The sequence below is a fragment of the Nomascus leucogenys genome, chromosome 4, assembly GCF_006542625.1.
Source record: "Nomascus leucogenys isolate Asia chromosome 4, Asia_NLE_v1, whole genome shotgun sequence".
In the NCBI taxonomy this organism is placed as follows: domain Eukaryota; kingdom Metazoa; phylum Chordata; class Mammalia; order Primates; family Hylobatidae; genus Nomascus; species Nomascus leucogenys.
In genome coordinates this window covers 89,153,091-89,165,603 of record NC_044384.1, presented here as the reverse complement: position 1 = coordinate 89,165,603, position 12,513 = coordinate 89,153,091, and the positions used below count along the sequence as shown (strand labels likewise).

Sequence of the window (12,513 nt, the reverse complement as noted above, 5' to 3'; positions counted from 1 at the left end):
TCAGGCAGGGCACTGGCTATCCTGGTATAACTGCAAATTACGCCCTCTTTCACTCTCAAAGGCAGCAGGGTTTGCATCATAAACTGTGGTCCCCTGCGGCTGGAGCATGCCTTGCGCTGATGGGTGGCCGGAGACTTTGCAGAGGTAATGCCACTCAGTTTCTGGCCCTACCTTTGGGACATCACATACGTGAGAAACCAGTATCTCAGGAGTGACAATACGCAGCCAAGGCCTCATGGCAAGGAAGTGGCCGAGCCATTCATCCATTCATTCATTCATTCATTCATTCATTTTAGGCGTATGCACTGAGTGGCTAGTGTGTCAGGCGCTCCCTAGGAGCTGGAAACCTCTTGCCCATCCCCTGGGCTTCCCTCCTATAGAGGGATCACCCTGGGACCCCTGCTTCAGGGCAGCAGCCCCTGCCCTCATCTTGGGTTCTTGGGCACAGGGCAACCTGGCAGTGGGCAGGGCTGGAGACCAGAGCCCGGGAGTCCCCCTGGGAACTGCTGGGGGCCCCAGGTGTGGAGCAGAAGGGGCATGTACACCCAGATTACGTTGGTCAGATTTTTCTGGCTCCTTCCAGTCCTCCAGAGGGGGTCCTGCCAAGGAGGCAGCCTGGGCCTCGACAGGAAAGGGTATTGGAAGTCCCCTGGCCCCCGCAAGCTGCTCTTGCTCTCTCTCTCTTAAATATTATTGTGTCTTCTCTCCTCTCTCTGTCAGACTGTGCCCCCTGACTGCACCTCTCTCTGAATTTCTTGTGTACACTCCCCTCCCACTACATCTCCTCTCTTCTTGGCCAGGTGTCAGGAGGTAGCAGAGCTAAGGCATTTAGAGCAGGGACCTGTGCCTCTTCCACGCCTCTTAGGGAGCCCAGGTGACCACACATCCCAGCCCAGACCTGCACAGGGCTGCACTGGACAAGCTCTCCTCTTGCTGCTGTCCTTTGGGGCTTTCCTGGCACCATCCTCTGACCCCTGTAACACAGTCTCCATCACCAGGAGTCTGAGGCTCCAGCAGTTCAGTGGCTGGCCTCTGGCCTATTCAAGGACTCTCACAAGCTGGCCCTGGGGCAGCGGCTAGGAGACCCTGACTAAGACTGAGGTGCTCGGGATGGCTTGGGGGTGCCCTCCTTCAGGAGGGCCACCTGGACCCCGTGCACGCTGGAGTGGGCTCATGGAGGACACGCTGCCCTGTGTGTATGGGGCCATGGGAGCTGGACATGTCCCAGGGTGTGTGCTCACTGCCACAGCTCATGGTGCCCTGCACACTTGCCTGACCCCAAACCCTGATGCAGATGGCGGGCTGGGGAATGTCAGCCCACCCAACTCACCCCAGAGCCCCTGGTCAACTTGGAGCCAAAGCTGTGGCCTAGACCCCTGGACCCTACAGCATGCCCTCCTCTGGGGCCGGGTTGAGAGAGGCAAATCCCCTGTGCTGGCCCCTGCTTCCTGCTGGCCCCAGGACCCTGGGGGACAGAGGACCAGGAAGCAAGAGAAATGGGTGGGGATGTGGCTTTTCCTGATGCTTTCTGAAGCCCCTCTTCACGGGGCCCCCTGAGATACACCTTGACCCCCACACAGTCCAGGGGACCACCTGGGCATCTGCACTGCTTCAGACCCTCCAGGCCAGGACCCCTCACACCCCTTCCCAGCTTCTACCGGGTTCCTCTTGTCATCACCGACCCGCTGTGGCTGCCAGACGCCCTGTGCTTTTCTCTGGGTGTTCTCCGCGGCTCTGTCTTCTTTCCATCTCCCCTGCCTCCTCTCTTTTTGCCATCTCTATCATTCACATTTTCCATGTCTTTCCCGTCCTTTCCTCCTCCGTTTCTCTCTGTCTCTATCAGCATCTCTTTCTCTCTAGGGCTCTCTGTCTGCGCCCACTTCTCCGGCTTTCGCGTCCCTCCTCCCGCCGCCCCAGGCCCCTCTCTGGACTGCCACTGGGACGGGATCCTCCGAGGCCTGCCCGACCAGCGCTAACCCCACCACGCGGGGTGCCCAGTTGGGGTGCGCAAAAGGAGAGAGCATCTCCAGGCCCGGCCCGCCCCGCGCCTTGCAAGGCTGAGGACAGCGCCGCTGCTCCTGCAGGAAGCGCCGGGCGCAGACACAAACCCGGGGCTCCCCACGCGTGCCCGCGCCCCGGAGCCTCCCCGCCGCCGCCCTCCGCGGTCCCCTTCATTATGCGCCGCCTTTAATGGGCGTTTGTCAGCTCGACTTCCCCGCAAGTTGTTTTCACGGACATCAGTCATCGGCGGCGGCCCCATTGTGCAGGGGGATTGATGGGGAGCGGGAGGGGGTGACAGGGCCTGGGGCGGCCGCCTCAAGGCCTCGGTCTATAATTTTCGGAGGCATAATTGGTCTGGGGGAGGGGGCGGGGGAGGGGCAGAGAGGGGACCTTTCAGAGCCGGGAGGGCGTTCGGGGGCGTGGGGCACGCTGCGGAGCGGCGCCGCGGCTCGACGGCTGTGCGCTGGGGGCGAGTGTATGCAGGCGGCGCCCGGCCCGAACCCCGATCCCCGCGGGGCTCCCCACCCGCCGGCCTCCCGCCCCTCCCGCGCCTCCGCCTGGGGACCACGTCGGCCTTTTGTTGGCGAACCGTCCTTTCTTTCAGCGCTTTGCGCAGCAACGGAAATTTCATTGCTCCTGGGTGGAAATTAAAGGGACTCGCGTTCGCTCTCTCCCTCTCCCTCTCCCACTCTCCCTCTCTTTCTCTCTCTCGCCCACCCTTCCCCCTTCTTCCCCCACCTTTCCTGCGAAGCCGGAGTCAGCTTCTCCAGGCGCGGAAGCCCGCTCGGAGCACCTCGCAGCTGCCCGGCTGCCGCCCCTTCCATGGGCGCCGCGCTCGCCTGCAGCCGCCGCCGCCGCGGGGCGGGCACGATGCCACGATGGGCCTAATCTGGCTGCTGCTGCTCAGCCTGCTGGAGCCCGGCTGGCCCGCAGCGGGCCCTGGGGCGCGGTTGCGGCGCGATGCGGGCGGCCGTGGCGGCGTCTACGAGCACCTTGGAGGGGCGCCCCGGCGCCGCAAGCTCTACTGCGCCACGAAGTACCACCTCCAGCTGCACCCGAGCGGCCGCGTCAACGGCAGCCTGGAGAACAGCGCCTACAGTGAGTGCTCGACGCTGCGGGGCCCCCCCGGGGAAGCGGCGCCGGGAGGGGTCGAGCCCGGGAGAAGGTGCGCTGCGGGGTCCCCGGGGAAGCGGCGCCGGGAGGGGTCGGGCCCGGGAGAAGGCACGGTGCGCCCGGGGTGTCCGGGAAAAGACCGTCTGCCTCCCGCTGCCAGAAGGCGACTGCCAGGGTGCCCTCCTCGCCCTACACGTCCGGGAGAAGAGCGCGCGCTGGGGTCCGAGCAGAACTCGGGGGGATGGGCGTTCACGTCCGAAGAGGGCGCCGGCGGCTGTCAGAGTCCGTCCCCGGTCCGGCCTGCTGGTCTGAGGGGACGCGAGCTAGGCGACCCCGGGGCTCCAGGCTCTGCTGCTTTGGGCAGCTCTGACAAGTTTAAGCCCTTTGAATGTGTCGGAGAAAAGGAGCCGGACAAGGCATTTATCATCCTCTTTATTATTTTGACGACTTCTCCTCCTCCTGCCGACCCCTGGACGCCCCGCCGTCCCCTCCGCCCTCCCCGCTCGCGGCTGCCCAGGTGGCCACCCCCGCCACTGCCTCTGCGCGGAGGACTCTTGCCCTGCGGAGCTCAGTTCCCTGGCCGCGGCCGCCACCGACAGTTATTCCCCGCGCTGGAATCTGCACCTCCCCCGCCTCCGTGCTGGCCGCACAGCTACAGGAGGGTGGAGGCCCTCGCCTTCGGGACGCGCGGATCAGGAGCGCGGAACGGTGTCCGCCCGGGCCTGGGGGTGCAGACACACACACTCCGGCCCCTGCACGCAGGACCCGCGGCCCGGGCTGCGCTCACTGCGGGAGTCCGCCGGGCTACACAGTTGGGCTCCTCTGGTCACAGGGACCTGAGGCCCGCGCCGAGCCCTTTGAGGAGCAGGATAGCGGAGCTCAGGGCCCGAGAGGACCGCATGGGGAGCGCGGGAGGGCAGTCAAGACCACAGCGGTCCTCGGGTGCGCCGCGCGGCGCTCGGCTCCGGCCCGGGGCGCAGGAAGCGGTGCGGCGGCTTGAAGGTGGCGGCGGCCTCAGCAAACCGCGGCTTCCTCCAGGAAAGCCGCAGCCCTGCGAGGGCGTCCTGGGGACATGCGCGTCCGGAGCCGCACGGTGGGCACCAGCTGTCGCCAGGGGGTCCGAGTGCGCGGAACTCGTCTCACAAAGACACCCCGGTTCTCTCCAAAGCCAGGCTCCCCCTCGGAGTCGCACAGCATCCAAACTTCTTGGTGTTGGCTGCTCAGGGGGAGGGGAGGGCGCGCACCCGCAGCCGCCCCTGTCCTGCGTCGAGACTCGGGCTTCGCTGGTCCCCGGGCAGGCACCGCTGAGGCCGCCCAGCCTGCGCACTGGGAAGGCGGGAGGCTCGCAGCCTGCACCGCAGCACCCCTGGGCTGGAGCAAAAGCCCGGTGGTGACCGCGGCTGTGCTCGGACCGCGTGCCAGGAGCGCGCTCCTGAGAGGCATGCCTTGGAGAGGGTGCAGGCAGTCGCCCCAATCCCCTCGCAGCCTCTATTGGGAGACAGTGACCCCAACCCGTCCTTTGATGCAGTCCCCCGCCCCCAGCCCCCACCACAGCACTCGTGTATCCAGAAGGAAAGGCAGGAGGGGAGATTTGAACTTTCTTATCCCTGGGGAGTGGGTGAGACCCGTCCAGCTTCCCTCTGCGGGCTCCAGGGTCTAAACTGGTTTCCTGCCCTCCCAGGTCCCCCGGGGGGTACAATGATCTCCCGCCAGGTCTATTGCCAGCAGGATTTGGGTGGCAGGCACCCTGGCTGTGTTGCTGCCAGTGGGTTATATTATCAGCCTCGTTCATCAAGGCCCAGCTTTCCCGCTGGCAGGCACAGGCATTGAGGACCGTGCAGTCCCCGAGCTCAGACTCCCATGGCTGCCGCCAGAGCTTGATTTCCCGCTCAAGCACATGTGCAGGGGCCTGACAGTCACCCAGCCATAGTGGTCCCCACTTGCTTGTCTGTCGGATGATGATGGCAGCTGGCAAGGTGTTGTGAGGCTCGAATGGAAACCAGGGTGCAGGCAGCGTCAGCAGGTGGGAATGTTAATTTCATTGTTACCCTCCCAAGTCTGAATGAAGAGAAGCCTTCCCTGATGTCCCCTTCTCTACCTCCTGTCCGGTGACTTCCCCCTCCCTGAACTTCCACTCACTCCCCGACCTGTGGGGTGTGTGCTGCCCTCCCCAGTCCTGAGCCCGGGGTGTGGCTTTGGGCAGGGCCAGCTGGGCCTCAGCCGCCCCCTCCGTGGGGGCGGCGGCAGTGAGGCACTTCTCATTTCTTCTAGGTATTCTGGAGATAACGGCAGTGGAGGTGGGCATTGTGGCCATCAGGGGTCTCTTCTCTGGGCGGTACCTGGCCATGAACAAGAGGGGACGACTCTATGCTTCGGTGAGTCCAGGCTGTCACGTGGGTGGGCGGTCTGGCCTGCACATCAAGCCAGGGGACAGGGGATGTGGGCAATAGAACGCTTTGCCCAGGGTACATGGGACCCAAGCTGGGACCAGACCCTGGCCCAGGGCTCCACGCCCAGTGATCTTTGGCTGAGTCTGTTAGAGGCTGCTCTGAGAGTGACCTGGAGCCTGGCCCTGGGGGACCTGGGATCCGGAGAATGCCAGGTTAGCAAAGGTTTCCCCCATCCTCGTCATCACTACCACCCTCCCTTGAGACTAGCTGAGAGCAGGGAAGTGATTGTCCTCCAAATTTCCACCAAGATAAATGGACCCAAGACAACCTGGGTGTGTTCCTTGGGGCAGCCAGAGCTCTCCTGAGAGCATGGAGAGGAGGGCGCTGGCCCAGCTCCGCCGGCTCTCTCCAAGGGTGGAAAGGTGAGAGCTGAAGCCTAGGAGGGGAAGGGAGATGGCGCCCATGTCCCAGGCACACAGGAGCCTTGGAGCCCGGGTTTGGGACCCAGTCTATCTACTGCCTGGGCCTCCACGTAACCAAAAAGGGTCTCCTTACTCTGTGGGTATGGCAGCGCCCCTCTTCATAAGGGGTAGGGGTGGGGAATACACAGAGTAAAATACATGTCACAGGGAAATTTGCTACCTCCAACTAGTCATTACATGCAATTTGGCTGATACTTCCTTGGGCAATGAGAGGTTTTCCATCCACAAGTAGCCTGGCCGACGCGGCCCAAGGACAATCTCCCTGCAGTGAGCTCTCTGCTCAGTCCTGCTCACAGAGGACACATCCCGCAGCTCCCTCTCACAGAAGCTGATGATTTCATCACAGATTTTTAGCCGTTAGGAAGGTCCAGAAAGCTGAGATGCACCCCTTCATTTTCTCTGGTCCAGAGGCTACTCCCTCCTTCCTCCCATCCATTCACCCATCCACCCATTCACCCATCCACTCATCCACCCATCCACCCATCCATCCACCTATCCATCCATCCATCCATCCATCCATCCATCCATCCATCCATCCACCCATCCACCCATTCACCCATCCACTCATCCATCCATCCATCCATCCATCCATCCATCCACCCACCCACCTATCTACCCATCCACTCACCCATTCACCCATCCACCCACCCACTCACCCATCCACCCATCCACCCACCCACTCACCCATCCATCTATCCACCTGTCCATCTGGCATTCAGTCCATTCATCGGTCAGTGTCCTGGAAGCTGTGTCTGGGAGCAGGGGCCCTCATGGTGCCAGCTTCTGCCATAGGGGACCCAGGATTTGGAGAGACAGAATAAAGCATGACATGAGGGGGTCCCAGTGGTTCAGAGCCCACCTGGGGCTTCCATGCCTGAGAGCTCACAGCCTGGCTTTGAGAAGGGTGGACAGAGGCTCCTAGCCCCACCAGAGATGCTTAGCTGAGCACTCTGGCTGGAGGGTGTGGAACTTTCCAGAGTGCCCAGTGGAGAAGTTCCCACTGCCCTGCAGACAACCTAGGAGGCATAGTAGCCTGGATGCCAACCCTATCACCTGCCACCTGCCACCTGATACCACAGTCCTGCATGTGGCCAGCTTGTCCAGGAGTGCTGTCCCACCACGGGGCTCCCTGGACTTTGCCGGCAGCATGCTTGCCCTCAGGCCAGCTCATCCCACTGTGGGCCAATGGGCACTGCACCCCGACGCTCCTGGGTCTGGCCCTGACATCCCTTCTGAGGTATAGACCACCCTCTCCCAACATCCTGCTGACTCGGACACTCCAACTGAACTCAGCAGCTCCCCGACTCCCCATCTTAATCATCGCCCCACCAGCCACTCACTCTCACCCAGAATGGGCTGGGAGTCACGGTAGACCCCTCCTGCTGTTCAGTCTGTCCCTAGTCCTCAGACCACGCCCCTGCATCTCTTCAGCCCACGCACCTCACCTCCCTCTGCCTCATCCCCGAGAGCACACCTTATAAGGCAGGCTCATCACTTCCCACCTGGATCACCACTCCAGCCTCTCCCACCTCCAGCCCATCTGTTTGTCAAGCCATCCATCCTCTACCCTCCCTTCCTTCCTTCCTTCCGTCCTTCCCCTTCCTTCATTCTCTTCACCCATCTGTCCATACACCTCTCCTTCCTTCCTTCTTTCCTTTCTCTCATCCTTCTTTCCATCCATCCTTCCATCCATTCGTCCATCCATCTGCCCATTCACATGTCCATCCATCCATGCTCCCTCCTTCCTTCCATCCTTTCACCCATCCACCCATCCACCCATCCATCCATCCATCCATCCATCCATCCATCCACCCATCCACTCATCCATCCATCCACCCATCCATCCATCCACCCATCCACCCATCCATCCATCTACCCATCCACCCATCCATCCATCCACCCATCCACCCATCCACCCATCCATCCATCCATCCAGCCATCCACCCACCCGACATTCAGTCCTTTGTTCACCAGTCAGTGTCCTGGGCACTTACCATGTGTTGCACTCTGCTACTGCATGTTAAGGGGGCTTCCTAAAAAAGCAAATCAGCCCAGTTCATGGCTTCTGAGGACTCCCATGACGTGCAGGCATCCCCCAGGTACCTTAGCTCCACCCACAGAGCAGCAGCCCAGGTGCCATCTGCTCCCAGGGGGGCCATCATCCGAAGGTTAAGCCTCCTCCAGCTTCCAGAAGCCCCTTCAACTCTCCAAGCCATCTGTGCTGCTCAGACCACACCTTCACTGCCTGGAATGCCCTCCTCCAGAAAATGCCCATGAGAAAGTGCCCACCCCGCCCTTACGGCTCTCTTCAGAAGTCACCTCCTCAACAAAGTGGCTTCGGAGTCAGCTTCCTCCCCGCCACTCATAGGGTGGAAGCGGCCCTGGGGGAGGGGCCTGTGGAACCAGGTCTGGTGGGACAGCAGTGTCAGGACATACATTGGAAAGTGTTGTCACAGCGAGTCCCAACTGCAGTAGCTCTGGAGTCTATGGCCCTGGCCCCTGAGCCAACACCTTCTGCCCTGGTCATCTTGGCCACCCCAGGTGCCCTACCACGTGTCAGCAAGTGATCTACACTGCCCCCAATCTCCCACCTCGGGAGAGCCTGAGCCCCCTGCCACCTGAGGCTCACAGGCACGTGTCCTTCAGTGACCCACCCCGCCAAGTGACCCCCCAAAGAGAAAGCCTATTTCCTAGCCTCTCTGGCCCTGAGAGGATGCACCTGCTGCAGGATCGAGGGACCTGGGGGAAGCTTGGGTCCTACCCTGAGCTTCTCACAGTCTGCCGTGGGGGCCAGACACTAACATGGTGTACCCAGTGTGTGGGGTGCGGAAGTCGGCCCTGAGCCCACTCGCTCATTCCCAGTAGCCGCTGAGCCCCAGGCTATGTGGGGGTCAGGCACAGAGCAGACACTGTTCTATCCCCCTGTAATGTAAGGCCTGGCACCACCCCTGGGCCTCAGTTTCCCCATCTATAAACATGGAGACTGATCTTGGATAGTAACATCCATACTGTGGCCCAGGGGGCACTGGGCTTCCAAGAGGGCTGGAGAGCAGGGGGGTCTGGGTTATGGGGAGAGGCAGCCCCTACCACCAGGTCAAGCCTTCCACCCTTTCCTGCTCTGGGCTTTCATGTCGCTGAAAAAGAGGATGGGGTGCTTGAAGCATCCTGTTCCCTGAGGTCCTGCGAGGTCAGATGCTGCTCGGTCCAGTCTGGGAGCCCCTGGAGGCCATTTCCACTCTCCCTCTCTCCCACGGGACACCACACCCCAGATGGGGACAGACTATGAGGGCCTCCGACTCCTCCCTGCGGCCAGTCCCCAGGAGGAAAGTGAGATCCTGCTGTCTGCCTTGCACCTGCTGCTTCCACCTCCCACCACCCTTTCTGGTTTGGAGGGAGTAGCTCCTGTCAGTCATCCCCTGAGGGAGGTGGCCCTGGGCGTTACCACTTACCTGTAGCTGGGACTGAAGCCTAGTGGGTCTGCATAAGGCATAACCACCCCTTCCCTACCCCACAGACCAAGAAGACCCCATGAGGCAGCCCTTGAGGGAAACTCCCATGGCCAGGCCTTGGGGATGTTGGTGTAAGCTCCTTCAGTTCAGAGCTTCACTGTGCCTTTGAGAGGGCAGGGTCCCTTCTGCCCTTCCCCCACTGCACCCCGGGCCTGACAAGGGTCCCATTAATCTCTGATGACAAAGAGGTGTCCTCTCTGTCCTGCTTGTGGTGGGACACCCCAGCTTCTGCTCTCATCCTAAGAACAGCAGTATCTGTGGCACTGATTGAGCATGTGCCTCATGCCAGGCCTCAGCCCCTGGTCTGTGTTGTAACTTCTTCAACGTGCAAGGCGGGATCCTCCAGCTTAAGAGAGTGCTGCTCAGGGGTCAATGACCCCAGCTGAGGCCCCTGAGCGCAGCATTTAATGGAGAGTCTGGGCTCATCAAACCTGGCCGTGTCCCCTTCCCTTCCTGCTTTTTGTGTTCTTTCTTCTTTTTTCTTTTCTGCAATTTCTTTTTTATTTGAGTCAGAGTTTTGCTCTTGTCACCCAGACTGGAGTGCAGCGGCACAATCTCTGCTCACTGCAACCTCTGCCTCCCGGGTTCAAGTGATTCTCCTGCCTAAGCCTCCCGAGTAGCTGGGATTGTGGGTGCACGCCACCACGCGTGGCTAATTTTTTTGTACTCTTAGTAGAGACGGGGTTTTGCCATGTTGCCCAGGCTGGTCTCGAACTCCTGACCTCAGGTGATTCACCCGCCTCGGCCTCCCAAACTGCTGGGATTACAGGCATGAGCCACCACACCCAGCCTCTGCAATTTCTTTAAAAGAGATCTGGGTGCTGTCATCTTCCTTTGACCAAATGCCCAGTCCTTGCTGATCTCCACACTGCCAGCAGACCTCCAGGGCACCTGGATTGGCCGGCCTGGTCTCTGCTCCACAGACAACCCTACACATCCCTTTGCTGGGTCAGTGCCCTCAGACGGGGACAGAGGCTGGTGGAACCCAGAGAGCAGGAGCTGGGTGTTGTTTGGCACAGCTTTGAGCGAAGGTGACCTTTGGGCAGAAGGCCAAGTTCACCAGGCACACAGGGGAGGAAGGACATGCTGGGCAGAGGGCAGGGCCTAGGCAAAGGTGTGGCGGGCTGGGAGTGTGCCAGGGTTTGGCACTGGACCGAACAGTCTCAGAGGAGGGGAGGGAGGCATCGGGCAACCCTGGGCCCTGATGCTGGCGCAGTCTCCCTGGGGCACTGACCGTGACATCTCATCCCCGCAGGAGCACTACAGCGCCGAGTGCGAGTTTGTGGAGCGGATCCACGAGCTGGGCTATAACACATATGCCTCCCGGCTGTACCGGACGGTGTCTAGTACGCCTGGGGCCCGGCGGCAGCCCAGCGCCGAGAGACTGTGGTACGTGTCTGTGAACGGCAAGGGCCGGCCCCGCAGGGGCTTCAAGACCCGCCGCACACAGAAGTCCTCCCTGTTCCTGCCCCGCGTGCTGGACCACAGGGACCACGAGATGGTGCGGCAGCTGCAGGGTGGGCTGCCCAGACCCCCTGGTAAGGGGGTCCAGCCCCGACGGCGGCGGCAGAAGCAGAGCCCGGATAGCCTGGAGCCCTCGTACGTTCAGGCCCCGAGACTGGGCTCCCAGCTGGAGGCCAGTACGCACTAGCTGGGCCTGGTGGCCACCGCCAGAGCTCCTGGTGACGTCTTGGCATGGCAGCCTCTCGACTCTGACTCTCCTCCTTGAGCACTTGCCCCTGCGTTCTGCGTCTGGATTCTCAGCTATTTCCAGAGCCAGCTCAAATCAGGGTCCAGTGGGAACTGAAGAGGGCCCAAGTCGGAGGTCGGAGGGGGCTGCCTGCAATGCAGGGCATTTGTGGGTCTGTGTGGCAAGAAGCCCACAGGGAAGGGCCTGAGTGCCAGCCCTGGCAGACTGAGGAGCCTCCCAGGAGCAGTGGGGCAGCGTGGGGCTTTGTGTCATCAAAACATTAAAGTATTCTATTCTACTCTGTCGTTTGGTAGATCGTGATTCAGGCTGAGGAGCGCTTGCCGCCTTTACTGGAACGGGCTTGCTTTGAACACAGCAGAATCTGCGCTGGCATTAGCCTGCATCAGCTGCTGCTTTAAGAGGAAGACAGTATTCCCAGAAATCAGGTTAAAGGTGCATTTCAGTCCCCTGTTTTTAGAAAGTTATGATTTTTTTGGATGGATGGAAACAAGCTAAGGCATGTTTGTGCATGTGTGTGCATCGTGTGTGTGTGCGTGGAGAGGAGTGTGTATTTCTGAAAGCGTGAGTGCACATGTGGGTATGTGTGTTCTTATGTTAGTGTGTGCCTGTGTGTAGACCTGTATGTGTGTGTGTGTTTCTGGGTGTGTCTGAATGTGTGATGTGTGTGTGTGTGTCTGTGTGTGTATGTGTGTGTGTGGAGAGAGAGAGGTTACTTTCTTTGAAAACTCTAAAAACCTCCTCCCTCTGGAAGCTGTGTGCTTCTCCAGGGACCCTTTAGAGCAACTGTGTCAGGTCAGGCAGCACAGAAACTTCCTTTATCCTTACAACCTCCTCTTGGGGCCCGTGCATCCCGCCTTTACCTAAGAAGGTGAGGCTCAGAGAAGCAATTACTCAGTGGCCGGGCCCTGCCTTGGACTAGGTGCCTCCTTACACCTGTTCCACAACAATGGCATGGGTGGGATCACCTGGGCCAGTCCAGGTGAGAGCCAGCATGGGCAGTGTACTAACCTCTCCTGGCACTTGGCAGGATGGGCAGGGTCCAGGTGAGGAGTCTGTCCTGAGCCTGGGACTGCGAGGACCATCGCTCTCTGTTCCCATGCCCTCCCAGGGGTCACAGAGCCCAGGGTCAGAGAACTTAGGGTCAGAGAGGCCAGAGGCAGAGGGCTGAGACTCAGAGAGCCCAGGGTCAGAGAACTTAGGGTCAGAGAGGCCAGAGTCAGAGCTGAGACTCAGAGAGTCCAGGGTCAGAGTGTCCAGGGCCAGAGAGCTTATGGTCACAGAGCCCAGACTCAGAGAGCCCAGAATCG

At 60.8% G+C, this 12,513-nt stretch overlaps 1 protein-coding gene across 1 annotated transcript; it reads left to right on the top strand.

The window, feature by feature from the left end:
- The first annotated feature begins 2,402 nt into the window (after positions 1–2,402).
- On the top strand, positions 2,403–11,483 carry FGF3 (fibroblast growth factor 3). Its single transcript, XM_030810156.1, has 3 exons — positions 2,403–3,099; positions 5,386–5,489; positions 10,751–11,483. Exons 1-3 carry the CDS (start codon positions 2,880–2,882, stop codon positions 11,144–11,146), a joined length of 720 nt encoding a protein of 239 aa, XP_030666016.1. The 5' UTR covers positions 2,403–2,879; the 3' UTR covers positions 11,147–11,483.
- Positions 11,484–12,513: the final 1,030 nt, after the last annotated feature.